The following is a 23,769-nucleotide window of genomic DNA, read 5'->3' on the forward strand; positions in this document are numbered from 1 at the left end:
AGCTGTATGGTTAGAGATGACACAGAAGAGCCAAAGGGCTGTGAGGATGAACCCCTTTCTGGTCCAGGGGTCAGACAGATCCAGGACCAGCCCTGTCCTCCTGCGCCCCAGTACAGGGAGCTGACTGGCCACAGTTCCATCAGCCAGCATCTGGCTGCAGTAACACTGTGGCCATGGAAGCCTTCCTGGAGCTGGCTGGGCTCCAACGCTATATCAGCTGGACAAGGGCCAGGAGGCTGGAGTCCAAGCTGCCTGGTGGTGACTGCACACTGGTGGTGCAGAGGAGACACAGCATGGGAGGATAAGCAAACACTGACACTGCTGTCCATGAGAGCAGAAGTTCTACATGTTGGCCATGAATTGGAGAAGATGGAAAAAGTGGCAGCAGAGCTCGACCCAAATCCCAACTGACCATGTTACAGGCCATCTAAGCAATTGAAACATCAGCAATTCATGTCAAGATGTCAAATAATTGAATAAATATGTATTAATCTAAATTGGTGTCCCATTTCTTTTACAGCCGGCCCGCCTCGAATGACCTCAGCATGCAAACTGTACAGAGAACTCCACATGATGATCGTGTTGCACGAGTAATCATATACCGCAATAGAAATTGCATATTTTTGTAGACACTAAGAGGCCAACTCGGCCATGACTCGTTAGCCAAAGGGGGGGGTTAACCGCGGAAAATAAGGTATGTGGTAAACGTGCTTGATGTTATGTTTTGTTCGATGACTTAATCTTAATCTGCTAAAGTCACTTTTTGTGAAGTATTTATGTAATCAAAACAAGCCATCAAGGTCATATTAACTGACTGACATCTCATTGAATGCATTTTCTCCAAAGCCTGTGTTAACTTTAGATCTTGTTTGGCGTTTATCCGATTATTTCCCCATTAATTTACCTGATAGAATTTTCAACTTCTGGAATTCCTAACTCACTTCCGTTTTTTAGGGCTACAAACTGGCTGTGGATAAAATTTTAAAAAACATTGTTAGTCAGTGACTGCTCGAATTCAACGTGGTCATTGAAGTTGTCGGCTACTAGTTAGCTACTGTACTAACTTTTTATCCTGATTGTGTGCCACATATCCCTCTGCGGGTCAGGTCCTATTTGCACCCAAACAATGTAATTACTAGCCTGTAAACAGCTTGCTCGCCTCTGCCACCACTGCAAGAAAAATCACTGGACAGGAGTGCCAAATCAGCATCTTTATTTTACAAACAAACGCATTTTCTATTGACATTTCTTTGTATCATAAAAAAGCAATTTACAAGCGTAAGAACCCCCAAAAAGCAGCACAGAATGATTATGAGTAAAATATAATTTGAATAAATATATCATATATTTCATGCTATAAAATAAATTCATAAATGGCAAGTTAATAATTCAGCTCTAGCTAGCTTAATTTACTTCATAGTTGTACATAACAGTAGAGTTCTGAGGTTCACAGTTGGGTTGTATGTAGAGTGGATTAGAGGGAGGTGGGCTGACACCTGGCCAAACTAAAAGGTCTCCCCTGTTCCTCAACATTGAAACTCTGTGCTTGTCACACGCATGCAGAGGGGGAACGGAAAACATGGGTTCAGTGAGACCCTTGAGGCAGAATGTTTGGGAACCACTGACTGAGGATTTATTTCCCCACCTGAAGAGAAGTGCACATTGAATTCTACGCATATGAGCTGTATGCCCAGAGTGACCACTTTATAACACTAGTATAAACCCTGAGTTCTACTTATTTTTTTTGTGCCATATCAACAAAATACATGATATCCAGACACCAAATGTCAAAGACCAAGGAGTTTCACATCAAAGGAAACAGGCCAGTCTTAACATGTAGTTAAAGCAGCACTGACCAATTCCACTCTGAACAGCTGAAACTTCAGTCTCAGTACACGAGGGGAAAGGGGAGACCTTTACATCTTAGCATGAACACAGGTCGCCACTCCCAATGTGGCTTTGCAACCCACAATCCCTTTCAGTATTTGATACAGATGGAGGTGCAATTTTAAAACCAGTGCCATTGAGTTTGACTGAATCACATGCTTAGCTTTTGCATTGCAGTTAATTGACAGTCATAGGCTTTGGATGCGTACTTAGAAGACCAGCAATACCAGTCTCACCTAATGAGCATTTTCACTCAACCTGTCCAATGACTCACAAAATATATAAAAAAATATCAATATCAAATTGTCCTCGTCCTACTTCAATTCGATAGCTCCCTGACATTCAATGTCTGGTTGAGCTGTGACAGGCCCAAAATTAGATTAGGCTCACTGATGACAATACATCCCCTTTAAAAAAGGTTATTGCTTTTGTATATTACACAGTGGAGAAAGGCTGAGAGAAGCTATGGAAGACTTTCAGATTTTGTTAAAGTCTATATCAGTGTTCATAAACTACCTGAAGTTAGTCTGTTCAAAAATTCAAAAAGTAGTCAAACAGCCTTCCCTGTAAACACTTCCTTCTGATTAGTTCTGGCCCACGAGCATCTCCCTCCTACCTTTTCTGTGAATAGTTTTGAACAAACAGAGTGAACGCAAATAAGTGTCAGGTTCAGTTGGTTGGTGAGTGGTGTGGCATTAATAACCAAAGTTGATAAAAGCATTTACACAAATTACCCCCCCTATAATGTAAATATGCAAGTGTATAGTATTTTGTATATCAAAATCTATAAATAAACAGACCAGTCTATAAGCACCATTTAAGGGTAAAAAGGTCCCTTAAGATAAAGTAATAGGTGAGGTGGAGACTAAAATTATGAGTAGATCCCCTCTGGAATATGAATGTATCAAAGACAGGTTATTTCTAAGTGCATGCCAGATGAGACAAAAACAATAACTAATGTTGAGTTCCAAAAACAGCCATCGGCATTTCAAAAACTATTTTGTGGGTGAGTGACGTGCAATACAACAGGGTAATCTTGCCATTTTTCACTCGACAAATGTCATGTTTTTAAAATCTGCTCATTCTCAAGCAGCTGTCCCCCTGGCCAGATGTTACAAAAGGAATCTTGAGAGAGGAAGAGTCTAGCTGTACTCTCTCCGAGACTGAAGGCAATGCCTTCGATTGTCCTCAGTGCTAACAGAAAGGCTAGAGTAAACATACAAAACAGCCTCTGGAGAGAGGAACAAAACAGCTCACGACTGTGATTAGATGCCATGCAAGTCACCATATTACCATAAACACAATTCATCACATTATTAATGGATATCAAATGGGGTCTGATGACAAGGAAATAGTAGGGCTAAATAAGTACGGCTGAATAAAAATGGAGGTGGCATGTAAGCATAATTTAAGAGATCAACTTGGGCATATATCTAAGACATAATTCTCCTCACTGCTGAACTATTCTCAATTATGCGCCCATTCCCTTTAAGACAAATAATTGTTGCATAAACTAATCACAGGAAAGATTTTTCCAAATTAAAGTGAAATCTAGAGTATTTTATCAATAGATATACCTTCCCCTTGACCCATTTCATTCTTTACATTGAAGGCAGGCACAAAACAGAAGTCCACTGTAAGTGCCATGGAGTCAGGGATATAGTTTGTGTGGCAAGGCACAGATCACAATTCAAAAGCCTTTTTTGTTCTTCAAAATATTACTAGGATTTATATGGTTGGCATCTTACAATTATATAAATAAACAAACTCAATTTCTGTACAATTTCTTTCATGATATTAAATATATCTGGCAACATGTTCAAGACTATGTGGGACTCAACTGTAAGAAGAACATCAGTTGGAAATAGAAAGGAATTGGAAAATAGCAACCAGGCTACATCTTATGTAGGAAAGTCATCTTTCCTCTTGTTGGCCAAATGTATAGACAGACCTTTGTCTTTCAGTATTTGATTTCTATGGAGGATTATCCATTGGACTCCCATCTGTTGGACTCCTGGCAAAATAACCTATAGTAGCTTGCCCCTGTTCTAATAACGCGAGACATCATGAGAAGGATTATATTATATGACAAGGTCAATTCCCTCTTATAAATCGGTAGGGGGACAGATTCAATATGAGCAGGGTTATAAGACTTTACAAAGACGGTTAACACACAGAACATGACATTCTAGACTTCTGCCTAGTAGGCATTCAGACAGTGGAAAATAGATTGTGGCTGACTTTAGGCCACAACACTGTCAAGCATGTTATGTGGGAGAAAATAAAAACTGGGAAAAACAAAGGGAAAGGGGCCGTCACGGATCTTCAAAAACGGACAAGATCAGCAACAAGACGATAGCGAATCAGAATTCACTAAATCTGAGAAGGGTCCTTTTGGTTTCCATGGCATCTGGTGAAACAAGACAATGGACATCAAAACAATGAACCCATTGTGTAGTGGGCATAGAGAGACCATTGGTGACCTAATGATATGAACAGTAGTGTTTCCCCTAGTATTTTCTTTCAACACCGGTGGCAAAGGAAGCAGGGGAGTGGGCTGGTTTTCTTTGCTGGCTGCGAGAACCTCATTTCTGATGACTAAAAGACATTCTACTTCAAAACACATGAAAATGTAATTATGTTGACCCCATCGGAAATAGAACTGATGAGCGCCATAACAGCACTGTTGGGCGATAAGGAGCATGTGGTGGCTGTGCTCGCTCTGTTCACTACAAATATCAGCTTGAATGTGTCACACTGATCTTAAAGGGATAAGATTTTGGCAACTAAGCCCTTCTACTTACCCAGGCAGATGAATTCGTGGATACAATAGGGAATTATAGAAACACTTAAAATAAGGGCTGTGCTTCGTTTAGGCTTATCCTGGCGTGACATTTTGAGAAGTGTAAATCTCTCTAGCACAAGGCGACTTAATCAATATATTTATCTGTATTTACCCCACAAAAATGAAATGCTAAATAGATGCTAATGTGGCTATCATAAAGAACTACAAATGCCATGATGATCTGGACAAGACTGCCGAAACGAGGCAAAGGTAAGAATTTCTGGATTACCTACCTAAAGTTAGTTAAATGTAGTAATCAATAAATAAGCTCCATTTCTTTAAATGGACAATTATGTTAACTGTCTCAAGACTATGCAAGATTTAAATTGACAATACCTGTTCGCAAAGGTATCAGCTAGAGACGAAGTGCAGGAGCTTGCAGACATGTAGTTTTGCATGATGTCTACTTTGAAGCAAATTCGCATTTTTGAATCAGAGTAAATAGAGCCAAATATATTGAGAAAAGTCCCTTTGTCCGAGAGAGAGGTTTACATTATGAAAACTTCACATCAGGATAAGCCTACACGAAACACAGCCCTTATATTTAGTGTTTCTAAAATTCCCTATGGGAAAAATGAATGATGGAAAAATGATTGGAACCATTTCCCTGTTTGACAGCTAGGTTTTATGGTTATTATGACACCTCCACTGTGGGGCTATATTTATGTATCTGCGTGCAGTTTGAAGGAAGTAGAAGGTTGTTTTGCAAGCCATCGCCAACTAGTGTTAGCACAATGACAGGCATACTAGCTGTTCCCATAGACTTCGTCATTGCGCTAACGCTAGGTAGCAATTGCGATAACACTAGTTAGAAACTTCCTTTGATAAACTGCATGCAGAAACAAAACTAGTATCCATGAGTTCATCTGACTGGGTATGTAGAAAAAGTGCTTAATTGGCAAAATCTCACACCATCACTTTAAAAGCATGTCTGGGCAGAAATACACATATGTATTTCTGCAAAGACACGCTGCTGTTTAAAGGAAGTTTCCTAACTAGCAAAAGCTCAACAGCTAGCATGCCTGTCATTGTGCTAACGCTAGTTAGCAATGGTTTGCAAAACTACCTTCTACTTCATTCAAACTGCACAAAGAGACAAATACAGCCCCACAGTGGAAGTGCCATAATATATATTAACTATTATTTTGAAGTGGCCGCCACTGCTAAATAAATATAGGGTAAAACACTGGACATGCATGCAAAACTGCTCAATACCAATATGAAAACAAAAATCACTGCAAAATAATAAACCAAGGAGAAAAAAAAAAATACATACGAAAAATAACAGGTCTCATAAATGGTGGTGCTACATTAAATGAAGAGGAAATGCTCTTTCACACACCCACCTGGACCTCTGGGCTTTTCAGGACACTTCTAAACAGTGAAGCATGTGACAATTAACATTTTATTTGAGCCTTCTACCATCTTGGAAGGCTTACTGTAGTTATTGGATTGTGTGATCATGTGTAAAAACTAAAGAAAGGTACATAGGATACAAGGAAAGCGTCACACTGCTGAAATAGCAAATCAACAAGAGGGATAAGGGGGCAAAATGACTATCGTCAAAAAGTGCTCTTCAAGGATCAGCTTTCCACCTGATCATGAAAGGCCCAATGCAGCTGTTTTTATATCAATATCAAATCCTTTATGGGTAACAATAAAGTACCTTACTGTAATAGATTTGTATAAAAATGGACAAAAATGGCTTTTTAGCAAAAAACTTTCAAACAAGTATTTTGCTAGGAATGTCTGGGAGTGGTCTGAATGGGAAGGGAAGACTTATTGGCAGAGGTTTGGAAAATCACTGACTGCACTGGGCCTTTAAAAAGAGCTTACTCTGGACTAGCACGTTGGCGCAATAATTATCTGAATTTATTCCTGTAATTTCTCGAAACTATCGTAGTTAGAAGTATTTTGACATACAATAAGTCGAAAGCCAGTTCAGCTAATCCCTGGGCCTGTACTATGCCATGGCATTCTGCATTGCAATGCTTAGTCATGTAATGCAATATAAGTCTGACAAACATACCCCCCATCACCACCATATATGTGCATTCGTGAGTTATGACGATATGAATAGCGGAAATTAACGTTTTCAAATGTGGTCAATGACATTCGTCCAACTGCTAGGCCCTGACAGCCCAGCTAATCTCTAAAGCAGATCAAGACCAACAGTGCCTTCAATGATTATTTACCTATTAACACTGAAATAGCTAGCTACCAACATCAGTTGGCAACAGGGCTTACGCTGACCGAAGCAATTCCAATTTGATTCCTGACTATTAAAAAGCAGTAGCCTAGTTTTTTGCCGAATACATTTATGGTCACCGTTGATCTTCAAGACATCAAAAAACGAACAAAACTATCACCAAGTCTCCATTCAGACCAGTCTACTTGAAACACAAAAAGTGCACCATTACTTTGGATCACAAGCTTCTCTCAAAATACCATCAAGCGCTTAATTTCTAATGAGGCATCAATGAGCTTTCCCATTTGATTTCCCTCATCTCAACAGTGATGTCGGATCAAGAAAGGGCAGAAACAGTGAATGAGAAGACGAGAGCAGAACATGAGTCCTAATGAAATGGAGAGTGAATAAAGAAATGCCATGACAAGATGGCTGATATTCCTTTGTTCTTATTTGCATATTGATCCTATGCACAGATTCAGGGCAGGACTGCCCTTGCTGTGCCAAGCTAATGAGTGGGACTGCACTGAGCATAATTTCCACACAAATAAACTAAGTGTTTCACATAAACAGGTTGAGAATAACAAACTAAAACATCAAGAGAATGGAAGACACTCCAAATGACTTCACTGTGTATGAGGATCAAATCATTGATCCCATGTGGATTAAAATATATTATAAACTGGGTGGTTCAAGCCCTGAATGCTGATTGGCTGATAGCTGTGGTATATCAGACCGTATACCACAGGTATGACAAAACATGTATTTTTACTGATTGAATTACGTTGGTAACCTGTTTATAATAGCAATAAGGCTCCTCGGGGGTTTGTGATACATGGCCAATTTACCACGGCTAAGGGCAGTATGCAGGCACTGCTTTGTGTCGTGCATAAGAACATGCCCTTTGCGTTGAAATATTGGCTATAAAACCACACCACCCTTGGGCCTTATTGCTTAAGAATAGCATATAACAAAAAAATCAAAAATGGCCAACTGCATGTGACCTTCAGTGGTGAAAAGAGACAGACAAGAGGAATTTGTCCTGTGTGTTCTAAAAACATAATTATAAACTGGGTGGTTCAAGCCCTGAATTCTCATTGGCTGAAAGCCATGGTATATCAGACCGTATACCACAGGTATGAATTTTTTACTGCTCTAATTACGTTGGTAACAAGTTTATAATAGCAATAAGGCTCCTCGGGGGTTTGTGATATATGGTCAACATACCACGACTAATGGCTGTGTCCAGGCACTCCGCGGAGCATCATGCGTAAGAACAGCCATTAGCCATGGTATATTGACCATATACCACACCTCCTCAGGCCTTATTGCTTAAATAGATCTTGGCTGTAGAGACAGTGGAAATCATATGTCATGTATTATCCTCTATTATTGTACTCTATCCACTGTCCTTGCGCATGCTCAATGCAAACACACTTAATATATCTTAAAACACATCAATATAGCACCTTTGTTCTTTGCCCACATTACATCCTGTCTGACCATGAAACAATGGACAAGGACACGGTCCAGCGTTCATACAATCAGCAAGGAATATTAGTCTAAAGTATCAAGGCTTAGCGTTGGGACTGAGGATGTTCTGCCTAGAGTTTGGCAAATGAAACAGATACCCTAAAGCAAAACTGTTTTTAAAACGGTGAACACTTCTGTTCTTGGTAGGTTCTTGGATATGAGGTAGAACCCGGTGGAGTTTCATAAAAGCTAAAATACTGTCTGTTATGAGTATGTAGTTGTATCATGAGGTATTGAACGGATATTTCACACAAAGCTTTGCACTTGGCAGAAAAATAATTCCTTGTGAGTAAAGTGACCTCCTTTGGCCACATGTGCAAAAACAGGTCAGGTAAAAACATGATATGATAAGCATCTTATCAGAGCTTTCACATTATCAATTATTGCAACATGCCTATATTACTCTGTAAATATGTTTCAAAAACATATATTTTTTTAAGCGAAAACAAAAGGCCTTGATTATTGAGGGCACCTTATCAATAGCAAGTTGATACCCCTTCCCTTTGAAATCTATTTTTTTTAAAGTACCCCTTTCTCCTCTTCTACATTAAGCAACAGTTGACTTTCACAAAAATGGATGGACAGGCAGAAAACGTGGATGCACAAAGTAGGTTCAACATCGAAAGGAGCTGGTTCCAAAACAAATCCTAAACGTTTAAAGAACATATCTTAAAGCTTCCTCAACCAGAGCCAGGGCCTAAAAATCACATCTGGACGCCTCGGCTTCCTCAGGGCTGCACTTTGAGCTCTCCTCCATGTCGTTGGCCGGAGCCTCCTCAGCATACTGCGTCTCAAAGGCCATCCCCTCTGAGGCATCCTCTGGGTCTTTCTGACCAGAGATGCCCTCCGTCCTCTCTGGAGAGTCCATGTGGTTGGGGCCCTCTGAGGCCCCCAAGTGCTTCTTCCTCAGGTGTTGGTTGAGGGTCCCCTGGAAGGGGAAGCACTTGCCACAAATCTGGCAGTGGAAGGGCTTGTTGTCCGTGTGGCCGCGGATGTGGTACTCCAGCTGGTCTTTGCGCGTGTACTTCTTTCCGCAGAACTTGCAGACGAAGGGTGTGATTCCCATGTGCAGGCGCATGTGGCGGTCCAGGCTGCCCTTCTGATTGAAGGACTTGCCGCAGTAGATGCAGATGAGCCTCTCGTTGTAGGGGTACCACTGGCTGCGCAGGCTCCGCTCTCGCACATCGTTCTCAAAACCTACTTGGCCCAACACTGCCTCGCTGCTGTCCTCAGTGTTTCCCGGTTTGATATGACCCAGGACCTCTGCTGGGACGGTCACTGGGGGGCGCTTGGCTCTGGCCCGGCCGCCCCTGAAGCCACTGAGCATGGAGCGGGAGGGGCTGGAGCTGCTGAGGCTCACGAAGCAGGGGGACGACAGGCCTGAGTAAGTGTAGCCGGCCGGCTGGATGACGGGACCGTAGGAGCCAACACTGACAGCCAGCACCTGCTCTCCATCCACCAGCTCTGTGTGGTAGCCATCATCGCCTGCCGAGGAGCTGTCTGAGTAGCTGGGCCTATCTGTCTTCTCCAGCTTCACGTGCACGTCTGTCACCTGACCGTCCTTCCCAATCAGCTCCACCTGCTCTGTCTCTCCCTCCATGGCTGCCTCCTGCTCTGACACACCGTCACTGCTGCCTCGGTCTGACTGGCCCTCCTCCTGGTACCGCGCCCTGCCATGGCCTTTCCCTGCTGCCAGCTCAGAGCGGGCCTCTATGCTGTGCCTGGAGTAGTATGGGGGGGAGATCTGTGTGGGGTTGATGAAGAGGCTGCTGTCTTTGACACCATTGCGGCTGGCCTGGGAGCCCTCCTTGTCTGGGCTTGTGGCGCTGGAGGGGATGCTTATCTTGGAGTGGATGCCCTCCAGGATCTGGGTGCACTTGTCGATGACGGCCTGCATCTGCAGGAAGCTGGCTGCTGTGAGGAAGCTGACGACATCCTTGAGCTGCAGGGACATGCGGCCAGTGTAGCAGAATGCCAGCAGCTGCTCAAACACCTCAGGGTTCTTGATGACAGAGATGGACAGGCCGCTCATGGTGCCCAGGGCCGAGTGGTCGCGGAAGTACGGTGAGCTGGCCGCCAGCACGGCCTTGTGGGCACGGAATGGCTGGCCCTGGATGTGAACGATGATGTCACATAGCTTCCCCTGCAGTCGCAACTCATTGAGCTGGTTGAGAACGGTGTTGCTGAACTCTGGCACGTCAAACTCTATGTAGGCACTGCCGTCGTCCATCTCTTGGATAGGTCTTTCCAGTTTGTAGGCTGCCTGTGGCAGAAACGGAGAAAAAAAAAAAATCATTATGAATAAGAATCAGGATGCATCTTAGAACACCAGTCATCCACTGAATCAGTGGCTGGTCTTTACAAGTTTCATTTTCACATACAAAATATATGTCCATTGACAGGTGAGGTTAATTTTACTTTACAAGTACAATCATGGTGTGCCACAACAGCCAAATAAAAACAAGCACGCTATATGAGCAAACTTTGGCTGTCTGTGCCAGAAATATGCCAACACTGAGAAACCTAGACAACAGCATTTCACATTCACACTGGCCTGGGGGAAAAAAACGATGCTTTTGACATGGCTAATACAAGTTACCCTCATTCTTTAGCAGCAACAGCATAAAAGGATGTCCATTTTTTATGAAAAAAACAGTACTGTACACTTCCCTGGTGCTTCAAGAAATATGTGTTGAGTATATTCATACAAGAAATGGCTGGAAAAAAATAATCGAGTGCATTTGACCTATTGCAGCAAACAGCATTGAGTGTTGTAGCCCAGTTAAGGGTTGACCTTACTGACTCACAAGAGAACAATCTTGACTTGAAATAAGATCCAGCATCTGGGCCATTTCACAGTAATTTAGCAAAGGAATGACTGTAGGGATAACTGCAGCCTCATCCAAGTTTGGAGATGGCGTGCAAGAGCATAGTCACTCCACCCATTTCAGGATTCAGGCCATTTTTAATTGTTGGGAGTGCACAAGATCAAAACACAAAAGCACTCAGAAAACAAGTAACCTGCACCACAGCAAAAACAACAAAACATACAAGCAGATCTGGAGTGAAAATCCTCACTGCACTAACATTGCAGGCCCTTGGACCTTGAGTGGTCAGTACAAGGTAGGTTACCATGACAGCACTGACGCAATTTGAAATGAATCATCAAATTACTGAATTATTCAGAAGGAATATGACAAGAACAGTAGTCTGTGTTCTAAAAGCATTTCTACATTTTAATTGCACTTCCTTTTAAATATCTGTTCAGGCAAAGAAAGAAAAAAATCGGGTTATTTGGCAACAAAGTGGAAGCCGGCCCAGCCTAGCTGTAAATGTCAAGTCTCTTGGTCACACCCAGAGCGGGACTGAACACTGCTTCATTATGATGTGGCAAGTGAGACTTTGCTTCTTGAAAATCCTATATCTTGAAAATGTGACATGCAAAAAAATATTTAAATAGGCAAGTCAGTTAAGAACAAATTCCTATTTTCAATGACGGCCTAGGAACAGTGGGTTAACTGACTTGTTCAGGGGCAGAATGATAGATTTTTACCTTGTCAGCTCGGTGATTCAATCTTGCAACCTTTCGGTTACTAGTCCAGCACTCTAACCACTAGGCTACTTGCCGCCCCAAAAAAGGTGAGGTATGTTGGGTCTGTGGACTAATTTAAAAAAAATACAAAAGATAGTTTGATCACCATTAAATGAAACATCCACTCAAAGGAAAAAAAATCTGTTGCAGACAGAATGAACAACCACAACCACCCCAAGCTCACAGAACTGGACTGTCGAGTACTGCAAACCGTAGCGTGTAAAAATTGTCTGTACTTGGTTGTAACACTCACTACCAAGTTCAAAACTGCCTCGAAGCAAAGTCAGCACAAGAACTGATCGTCGGGAGCTTCATGAAATCGGTTTCAATGGCCGTGCAGCCGCACACAAGACTACCATGCACAAAGCCAAGCGTCGGCTGGAGTGGTGTGAAGCTCACCACCATTGGACTCCGGAGCAGTGAAAATGAATTCTCTGGAGTGATGAATCACGCTTCACCAACTGGCAGTCTGATGGACGAATCTCAGTTTGGTGGATGCCAGGAAAATGCTACCTGCCCGAATGCATAGAGCTTACAGTAAAGTTTGGTGGAGGAGGAATAATGGTCTGGGGCTGTTTTTCATGGTTCGGGCTGGGCCCCTCAGTTCCAGTGAAGGGAAATCTTAATGCTACAGAATACAATGACATTCTAGACGATTCTATGCTTCTAACTTTGTGGCAATAGTTTGGGGAACGCCCTTTCCTGTTTCAGCATGACAATGCCCCCATGCACAAAGCAAAGTCCATACAGAAATGGTTAGTCAAGCTCGTGTGGAAGAACTTGACTGGCCTGCACAGAGCCCTGACCTCAACCCCACCGAACACCTTTGGGATGAATTGGAACGCTGACTGCGAGCCAGGCCTGAATCGCCCAACTTCAGTGCCCAACCTCAATAATGCTTGTGGCTGAATGGAAGCACGTCCCTGCAGCAATGTTCCAACATCTAGTGGAAAGCTTTCGCAGAATGGAGGCTGTTATAGAAAAAAAAGTTGGTTACAAACTCCATATTAATGCCCATGATTTTTGAATGAGATGTTCGACGAACAGTTGTCCACATACTTTTGGTCATGTAGTGTACGAGGTACAAATGTATCCGGTTTTAGCAACTAGGCTTGAGCTATTTTACAAAAAAACGTGTCCGTCTCAGTCCGTTCTCCAGTTCTGCCCTTTTCTCCCCCCACTCCAATCTCTCCTCCTCCCTTTCTCTCACCCCGCTTTCCTCTCCCTGGAAATTCAGTATGATCTTCTGCGCATTGAATCTGTCAGCAGTTTGAGAACGTAAACACTTTCTCTGATTGCCTAGGCTTGCCAAGACACCTGTGCCACTACCCATATGTTCTCATCCTGGTTGGCACAGGAGACTGAGGGCAAAAAGACAGAAAGAGAAAATGGAAGTGCATTATTTTCCCTCTGCCATAATGAGGCTTTCAAATATAGCATGCATATTAAAAGGTGTCAGTGGCCTGTCCCACTCCCAACACCATGCATTGCAAACTGAACTGAGAGCCAAGTTGAAGGGCGGCCAAAGAACGTATGCCGAGTGGCTGAGCTGAACCCAAAGCGGTGAGGGTCACAGAAGCAAGGTTCAAAATGGACTGGATTGGAAACACAAACTCACTTATGTTCAGCAGTAGGGATGGGGGTTTGAAATAATGTCACTACTCGAATAGTATCATGAATTTCTGTTGGATACACGGATGTTCGAAATACATGCGTCTTTTTGAAATGTACGTTTTTAACCTGAGCATTGCTGCGCGAAGGAGAGACTCTTGCGCTCTATTGCTGCAGCTGCAGAGGGGCCGGTGTGAGATGGGACCGAGCCGAGCAGGGAAGGGAGAGAGGGACTAAGTAATGTTAGCCAAGGGAACTCGGCTACAGCCAAGACGATATAACTTGTAGCTGCCACAATGTTAAATCATCCCATATAACAGGGCCTGTCTTGACTAGAGTAGCCAGCTACCCATTCAATTAAAACGAGCAACCAATAGGTAGGCTGTTGTAGCCTACTCCTTTTCATTTTGCTAACTTTTAATTCTGTAATTTTATTGCATTAGTGTAGTCACAAGTTCTCAAATTCTAATGTCCGTTCGGATATTTGAATATTTGAATAACCGTACACATCCCTATTTAGCAGGTTTGATTAAGCCCAAAATATATATTTTTTAAATCACTAAAAGTGAAATTAACTTTGACCAGTGTAACACCCATTTTCTAGTCATATTGCTTTGTCTAAGTACAGGACAACCTGAGGTACCAGAAAGTGACCTGAGACCAGGTAAGTGGAACTCTGGTGTTTCATCTGCTGTAGGTAGGCCTATGACTAGTCGGAATGTGGGCCTGTAACTGAACAAAAGACTGCACTTCAAAAAGACAACCTACAAAACTTGCCCATCACTCAATTTAAAAAAGCATATTGTAGAAACAGGAATGTCAGCACTGGCAAACAACAAGCAATGAATGCTTACTTCAACATAAGCAGTGTTTTGCAAAACAGCATGCAGCCCGAACCAAGCCAAAATTGCAAAACAAGCAAGACATGGCAGAGCAATACGAAATGGGCGGGAGTGGGAGACTGAGAAAATGGATCTTGTGAAATTGGAGGGGGAGTACGTGGGGGGGGATTATCTTATTTGCCCTAGTGTGAGCAGAATAACATGCAATCACACAGAATTTGAGCAATGGAAATAACAAGGAATTAATACATTTATCATTGACCCACAGGAAATTGGGTTTCTGGGTTGATTAAGACATTATCCATTAGCCTATATTCTGACTCCTATCATCCATGTTGTATTAGAATTCCCCATGCATTGAAGAAAAAGCACTGGAAGACAACGCAATCCTTTCGTTACAAGCCTAATCAAAATGTGACCAACACCATGAAAATAACACAACATTCGGGATGTCACTGTCGGCCTCATTCCATTGACAGGTCATCACCAACCTCTTTTTACTGTCAATTACTGACATGGGCTGCTATTCCTGCCATTCAATCATTTCCGTTCTGGCCAATCCCTTTGGGTAAAGAACATTTCAATGACCAGAGAAACTGATAACCAAGCTGCCGTGGAGTGACTGCAGCACAATTACAAGTACAGGACTAATTAAAATAATGGCCATTACAAAATTAGCAAGGGAAATCAGGCTTTGCATATTTGCTGGGCATAGCCTAATCAGTACAGATAAAAATACTTCCCTGTTGCTTGTAAGTCGCTGGGCAGAGAAGTCAAATCCGTCTCTTTTATACTCAGCCAAACTGAGTGCTGAGCTGAGTAAATCACTATGCTAACTACCAGTAACAACCATAACTTCCTTCACCTGTTATTTTGCTACTGTAGGTAGCGTTAGTCGGCGATACCTGTGCCAAAACCCGGTATTTTTCCTCCTATAGCTCGTTTTCCACCTTTTTAAAATAGTGAGCCAATATGCTTGCAGCATTTCATTTCCTGACAGATCAACAAAAAAAGGAAAAAAAAAGAATCATGCTCTCGTCTAGCAGACATATAGTGAGCAATGTGTTTGGAACATGAAATCATAATATTGAATCGCAATAGATAATCGTATCATGATAATAGCATATCGTGAGGTCCCTGGCAATTCCCAGGCCTACTACTCTGTCAAAACTAGGCTTGGGTGGTATCCAGATTTTTATACCATTCTTGCGAAATCCCGGGATATATGGTATCACCGACCCTGAACACAAGGGCCACTATTTTCACACACACAAAACAAATTAGACAGTAAGGTTGGATTTTTCCACTGTTATCAAGATATGGTTAGCTTCTGGCAAAATCAAGCTTAACCAGCTACTAAGTTAGATACTACTTGTAAACAAACATGTGACTGGCTCAGCTGCTTTAAAAGGAACTACGGGCAATTCATAACCTAGTGGGGCGAATCAACGCCAGCACAGCCTGAAAATATTTTGGGTATCTCAGATTGCCAGAACAAGAGAATTGCCAGAACAAACTTAATTGGGAGGAAGGATGTTTGACATACTTTTTACATTTGCATCACTAATTATTTGAGAAAATGAGGCATGTTTCCTGTAAGACCCCATGATCTGTGAACCTATATGACAGACATCTTGGTGTCATGATACTCCTTATATAGTGTGCTCTAACATATGGAGTGTCTAAATTCTGAAATACAATTTCATTCATTTATTCACCTTAAATATTAAACCACTTAAAAAAAAGCACCCTTTTTGATTTAGTTTATTTTAAGACATTGTTTGGAACAATATACTCAAGAAGTACACCACATTTCCGTAGTGCTAATTTTGACATTATGATACATTACACCACCATACCTAGGGCTGGCACAATTACCATATAACCAGCCATGAAAATAGACTGTGTATTGTTAAATCAGGAATAGTGACATGTATAGTTAAGTGTCTATTTAGTCTTGACAAGTTCAGCTGCCTGCGCCAATAATACATATTTGAAAACAATAACTTTAAGCCTACCTTTGTCGATTTCCAGCACAGGCATATAGGCTAGGCAGGCTGCGGCTGAGAAAACTCTGTTCAAGAGAGAATACCATTATGTAGAAAGAACGAAACTACATAAGAGACAAATTCTTTATAAACTGCTAGGGTGTATTAGCTACAATTCTCCTCATGTTCATGAGCCAACATAACAGGAGGCCGGTACGGTGGTCCCATAAGACATGAGGTGTGTCAAAAGGAACAACAGTAATTCACAAGGGCTACATAGTGAACATAAATACAACTGCTTATTATGGATTCTCAAGACAAATAAGTTGGCAGTGTATGTGAATTGACGCTCTACTCTCGCACGCAAGTTGACACCATTGACGGTGTCTCTGTGTGGTTTCAGCTTTACGAGTTGTCATCTTACTTCCTGCTTTGCTCCTATGGGTCCACTCCCAATGGCCGCCAGTCAATCCATTGTGCCATTTTTTACTTGAATAGGGACGCCCGTTATACTCATTCTGTGTTTATGGCAGCTAGGGCTGACCCTATTTAGTCGACTGGACGGTAAATAGGCTGTTGGTTGACCAATAATTTTTGAGTCGAGCAGTTGCAAAAAACTATTTTATGGCACGTCTTGATTGATGCCATTCTCAGTGGACTAATCCATTGCAGAGGCAGCGGGGATGGCACACCACTATCAGCAGTAGTACATTTACCCTTAATTCCCATAAATTTTCATCTACAATTCATTTGGTTACTGTAATTTCTGTTAACTTCTCTAGGGTAGGGGGCAGTATTTTGACGTCCGGATGAAAGGCGTGCCCGTAGTAAACTGCCTGCTACTCAGGCTCAGAAGGTAGGATATGCATATTATTAGATTTGGATAGGAAACACTCTGAAGTTCCTAAAACTGTTTGAATGATGTCTGTGAGTATAACAGAACTCATATGGCAGGCAAAAACCTGAGAAAAATCCAACCAGGAAGTGTGGAAATCTGAGGTTTGTAGTTTTAAGCGATTGCCTATACAGTATACAGTGACTTAGGGTGCAAATTGAACTTCCTACGGCTTCCACAAGATGTCAACAGTCTTTAGAACGTTGTTTCATGCTTCTACTCTGAATATGGAGAGAATAAGAGCTCCTGGAAGTAGACAACTGAGAAAATGGCATGAGCTCAGAGGCGCACGCTCACGTGAGAGTTAGCTGTGTTCCTTTTCTTTTTTGAAGACATTGGAATTGTCCGATTGAAATATTACTGAAGATTAATGATAAAAACATCCTAAAGATTGATGCTATACATAGTTTGACATGTTTCTACAAACGTAAATACGTTTTTTTTACTTCTTGTCGTGACATTTTGCGCTCGCTTCCTGCATTTGGAGTAGTGGACTAAACGCAAACAAAAAGGAGGTATTTGGACATAAATTATGGACTTTATCGAACATTTATTCTGGAACTGGGATTCCTGGGAGTGCATTCCGATGAAGATCAAAGGTAAGTGAATATTTATTATGTCATTTCTGTTGACTCCAAAATGGCGGGTATCTGTATGGCTTGTTTTGATATCTGAGCGCTGTACTCAGATTATTGCAAAATTTGCTTTCGCCGTAAAGCTTTTTTGAAATCTGATACAACGGTTGCATTAATGAGAAGTGTATCTATAATTCTTTGAATAACAGTTGAATATTTTATCAACGTTAATGATGAGTATTTCTGTAAATTGATGTGCTCATTCACCGGAAGTTTTGGGAGGCAAAACATTTCTGAACATTACACGCCAATGTAAAATGGGGTTTTTGGATATAAATATGAACTTTATCGAGCAAAACATACATGTATTGTGTAACATAAAGTCCTATGAGTGCCATCTGATGAAGATCAAAGGTTAGTGATTAATTTTAGCTGTATTTCTGGTTTTTGTGATGCCTCTCCTTGCTTGGAAAATGGCTGTGTGGTTTTTCTTGTCTTAACATAATCTAATGTTATGCTTTCGCCGTAAAGCCTTTTTGAAATCGGACAATGTGGTTGGATTAACGAGAAGTGCATCTTTAAAATGGGATATAATAGTTGTATGTTTGAGAAATTTGAATTATGAGATTTGTTGTTGTTTTGAATTTGCCGCCCTGCTATTTCACTGGCTGTTGAATAGTGTGTCCCACATACCCCAGAGAGGTTAATGCATTCAATATATTATTACAGTCCTTTAGTTCTCATTGTCAGAGTGGACACGTTGTTTGCAGAGCGCACAACCTAGGCTACACTTGAGAGAAACAAGTTTTGGTTTATTTCATTTACGAGTTGTCAATTTATTCATTGTGTTTTGTTTGGAGCGCTCCTGTCAATGTTGAGTGAGAATGCACACCTGATTACGTGTAGAAGTAGGCCTAGGCTACCTGGCTTGTGCCCAAATGTAGGCTTATAAAATGTGCCCATTTGGGGATCTGACAGTATTCCTGATCGTCTTAGCTCACCACCATTAATAAGCTGTGGAGCTTCAAAGTATTTTTTCCTTCACCTCAAACAAAGTCTGTTTTTACATCCATTGAGAATGACAATAGTTCCTCAATGTAGCCCATTTGAAAAATCTATCCAGCTCTGTCCCTTTCGATAATCACTTGGCGTGAAAGGGGAAAACTGATCCCGTGGAAACGTTATAAAATAGGTCTACCTGATTACTTCTTATTCCTTGCACAAATACAGCGGTGCCTGTCAGGAGCTCACTGGTGCAGGAAACTGAGGAACAAGAATATTTTATACAAGTTGCAAGTTTGTTAGCACAAGTGTTGGGCTGGACCAAGTTGATACTTGATACAATGTTTCACGTTTCTTGCAGACAGGCTTATTTTTTTATCAGGATATTTTACATGCAGGCTGAAATTTTTGTAGGCTATTTTTATATAGTCGGCAATGGCAAAAGAAGTTTAGATTTGTATAAATTATTTAAATCACATGACAATGATTTTGAGATACAAAGACTATTATAAAATAAATGAAACTGTTCCACGGAAATGTGCATATGAAAATCATAACTGGCATGCAGATCGGTAAATATGGTAAGAAATTGGCACACCTAATGGAAAAGTTTGCCGACGCCTGGAATAGCCTACGACCGGCAACTTCAGGAGCGTAATGGCAGAATCTGCAAACGCCAGCAGCCGCGGGAGGTAGTGGTTGGGGAACAGGGTTTTTTTCTTCTGGCTAGGCTCTGTCTGGCTGCCGTGAATCATTTGTGTGTCTTAATTATTTAAAATCACACAATTAGACAAGCTCAGTAAACTACATATATAATAGGTTAGTTTGAAATAAGATTTTTTGGGGGTTGTCTGGGACAGCCCTAATGTCAGCACATGCAGTCAGGAGCAGAGAAGAGGTGAAAGGGTGCGCCCCAATTTTGTATTATTATTATTATGACCGCAGTCATTTGGCTGGCCAATTACCATCATCCAAAATTCCATGACCATCAAAGCACTAGCACCACTAACACAGTGAATGGGAAAATGGCTTCAAAGGGAACTCCCTCTGCTGGTGATTGGCGGGATGTACAATCCTAAAAGTGGGCTTGAGGTGCTTGAGATATGCATGTCAAATAAATTGTGAAAAAATATGTTTCAGAATCTAGACATAGTGCATATTTAAGAGCACACTATAACAAGTATAAGGACACACAAGATGTCCATCATGTACAATTATCAGACAATAAGGTCTTACAGGAGGCATGTATAGGCCTAGGTTCAGAAAGGGCCTAAAATGAACACTTATGATTTTAATCAAGAACAAAAGAATATACAAATGTAAAAAGTACGACAAACATCCTTCCTCCCAATGCAGTTAATACATTCGGTACACCCATCTAGTACTGGGTCGGACCCCCCCGTAGCCATGAAGGGATGCACATGGTCAGCAACAATGTGCAGATACGCTGTGGCGTTCAAACGTTGCTCAATTGGTATCAAGGGACTTAACATGTGCCAGGAAAACATTCCCCACACCATTACACCACCAGCCTGCACCGTTGACACCAGGCAGGATGGGGCCATGGAATCATGGTGCTTACGGCAAATTGTGACTCTGACATCAAAATGCCGCAACAGGAATCGGGAGTCGTCAGACCAGGCAATGTTTTTCCACTCAATTGTCCAGTGTTGGTGATTTGCGTGCCCACTGGAGCCGCTTCCTTGCTGTTTTTAGTTGATAGGAGTGGAACCCGGTGTAGTCGTCTGTTGCAATAGCCCATCCGTTACAAGGACCAGCAAGTTGTGCGTTGCAAAATGCCGTTCTGTGCTGTTATTTGCCTGTTTGTGGCTCGCCTGTTAGCTTGCACGATTCTTGACATTCTCTTTCGACCATACCAACAAGGGTTTTTCACCCACAGGACTGCTGCTGACTGGATGTTTCTGTTTGTCGCAGTAAACCATAGACACTGTTGTGCGTTATAAAGCCCAGGGGCTAGGGCAGGAGTATTCAAATCTCACCCTACGAGGACCGGAGTACTATAGGTTCTGTTCTTCCTGATAATTACACACACCTGGTGTTCTAGGGATAAATCATTCCCTGACTAGAGGGGTAGATTGAAAAAAAGCTGTCGTCCTCTAGGTCCAGATTTGAATTTCAGGGTGTTCCCTTTTATTTGAAAAACAGCTTCCCTTTATGTTTGTGGTATTGCGCAACCAAGTCCAAGTTATGAACACAGTATGCATTACCTAGTGAAAGACACACCAAAAAAAAAATGTACTATCTAACAAGTTAATGTAACAAAGCTTTGGGAAATCCTGGAATTCAAGGACACCTGGATGACCCTAGATAGCACTGAACTTTGTACTGCTGTGTCCACAACATACAACCAGACTACCAGTAGTTTTATCTGGCCTTTTATCAAAGCCAGATGCGCCACATAAAGATACAAAAAATACCTATCATTTATGTGTAATCCAATAACGTTTGCCTACAATTTATATATTTCAGTTGTAAGGTTTGTTTTCAATCCGTGCAGCTAATTCGCATGTTATTTAGCCACATGCCTATCAATTGACTGAATACAGGAGACGAGCTAGCTAGTCCCAAAATAATGTAAACTTTACTTACAAGTTGCAACAGTAACTAACTAGATAATTAACTAGCTAGCTACTATAGTTAATTGTTTTACAGCGGTTTGAACAAATGTCACCCAACTAAAGCAACCGTTCCATTTCCACAACACGAGCGTTTTATGGTGCCACTTTGGGTCCCAGCAAAATGAAACATTGTTTTAGCCCAACGTTACCTACACGAACTAGTTAGGCTATTCGTTTTCTTGATACACTGACTGACAAGATAATCATGTTCAGAAAGTTAGATTTGACTTTTCCTTCTAGTGGGGGCTAACAAGGCGGACTAATTAGCGTCGAAAAGTTGTAACGTTACTTAGTATAACTTCTGTATAACCTTACTGTGTCTGTCTCTAGAGACGCGCTTGCTGCCGCCCGATCTGACATTAGCCACTTAGCCTGCTATAAATTCTGACAGGCTAGTTAGCTAGCTAGGTACTATAGGTGGCTTCATCCAACGGCATAAAACACCAGGCTGACAGTTAAGGCTATCAAAACAAGTTATTGGTTAGCGAGTTAGCTAATTTACGTTATTTGACTAACGTTAGCAAGTATGCTAGCTAGAACGGTGATACAGAACAAATAAAACAGTGCGGGATGCGCAGAGATCGCGGCTGTTAACGTATATCGAAGATTACTAGCTAACTTGGAAGCCTTGTTTTACAGGCAAATTCCCCCAAAATTAGCTAAGCGTGTGCGTCAGCAAGCTAATGTTACCGTTGGACAGCAGCCTAACGCGAGCCGCTAGCAGACAACCTTTTCAGAAAATGACACAAGCAGAAACAACGTTTTGATGATGAGATTATGTTCAGTTTGTGTCCAAATCAATGTTGAAGTCTGTCGAACTCACCTTTTCCCGATCAAACGTCGCCCATTTCCCCCAGTAGCTCGCTTTCACTAGAGCCAGGCCTCCCCCCACTCCAGCTGTGTCAGTCACTGCAAAAAAAAACTGCAACCGGAAGTGTAACTATACGTTTCCGTGCCTGACCTGCTGGGTCTACTGCGTTTGCACCATGTAGGGTTTGCACAAAAAGACAATTTCAGATATACCATACAATTTCTGATATACCATGTCCCCAACCATTTCTGATATAGCATATACCATGTCCCCAATGAAAGTTACGCCCCTGTATATAAGTGTTAAATTATTTAAAGTAACACATTTGTAGCGTATCCTATTCTTCAATCTATATACTAAGTTAACGTTACAACGTATATGTACCTCTGTTTGATGTACGATCAAAGTTTTTAATCACAGTATTTAAGACCTTTATTTGTGGGGTGTGGTGCCACAAAACGCATTTCTGTATTGCTTTTTAGATTCCATCCTTATAGGAAGCAGATAGCATATATGGCCTGCCCTACCAAATAGCCTTCATACATAGAAAACCCTTGAAATTACAGTGTAGCAATCTTCGCTATATGAGCCACATTACATTTTCCACCAAGCGGATTAACGCTATTGGCGCGATGCCTGGGGTGTTTGCTCTTTGTGCCGGCAACCCAAGTTCGCTTCCCTGCCCTGTTGTTCGCTACATTGGTGTCAGAACTATGATGGCGGCTGTGAGGTCATCAGAACGCTGAGGGGGCTGAGCGATGCGTAGGGTGTTTGCCTTTCACACCAACAAACACAAGTTCACTTCCCTGCCCCGCCATTCGCTACAATATTAATAACGCTTACCTACAGCATATCACAACATACAACTCCAAGAAAAATAACATTTGGGATTTGTAAAGAGAATCCTCTCACAGTTAATGAGTTTTTTCAGAGAAATACAGGTTGGGCAGGAGTGCAAAACTGTTTGAAAGTGGGGGTCAGTGGCTGCATTTGGACAAGCGGTCAAGGCCAAGGCCCCTATCTTCGGCACACCTCTTCTATCATACCACATATGTGCTGATCTATTCCTGCCCAGAAATCGTTAACCGTCATTTCAAAACACAGTGTCAAGCAGATGTCCTGATTGTAATGACATGTAATAGGCTATATCCTACTGTCTGGGGATTTATGTAACGCAAACTCAATGAACCACCCTTTATGAACAGGTCATAAAGGTACTGCATGTAGTTCTGTAGTCTCTCCAGCATGGGGTGCCACAGACTAAATAAAGTGCTGTGAAACAACTGTACTCTGTAGGCTACTTCCAAAATAAAACAAACCATTTTTTTTTTAACCATTATTTAACTAGGCAAGTCAGTTAA

The 23,769-nt window shown here is 41.8% G+C and overlaps 1 protein-coding gene across 2 annotated transcripts; it reads right to left on the minus strand.

Moving 5' to 3' along the window:
* Positions 1–1,196: 1,196 nt before the first annotated feature.
* LOC106579897 (zinc finger and BTB domain-containing protein 34) lies at positions 1,197–22,514 on the minus strand. Of its 2 annotated transcripts, XM_014160248.2 has the most exons (3): positions 22,421–22,514; positions 16,517–16,572; positions 1,197–10,716 (listed from the first exon to the last, which is right to left on the minus strand). In XM_014160248.2, exon 3 carries the CDS (start codon positions 10,681–10,683, stop codon positions 9,151–9,153), a length of 1,533 nt encoding a protein of 510 aa, XP_014015723.1. In that variant the 5' UTR covers positions 10,684–10,716; positions 16,517–16,572; positions 22,421–22,514; the 3' UTR covers positions 1,197–9,150. The 2 variants fall into 2 exon arrangements, with proteins under 2 accessions (XP_014015723.1, XP_014015722.1); XM_014160247.2 differs by lacking the exon at positions 16,517–16,572.
* Between the last annotated feature and the right edge of the window lie 1,255 nt (positions 22,515–23,769).

This window comes from Salmo salar, chromosome ssa20 (genome assembly GCF_905237065.1).
Source record: "Salmo salar chromosome ssa20, Ssal_v3.1, whole genome shotgun sequence".
NCBI classification, from domain to species: Eukaryota; Metazoa; Chordata; class Actinopteri; order Salmoniformes; family Salmonidae; genus Salmo; species Salmo salar.

What these genes read in the sequence shown, in the direction of transcription:
- LOC106579897 (XM_014160247.2), bottom strand. Translation starts at nt 10,683, where the DNA reads ATGGACGACGGCAGTGCCTACATAGAGTTTGACGTGCCAGAGTTCAGC.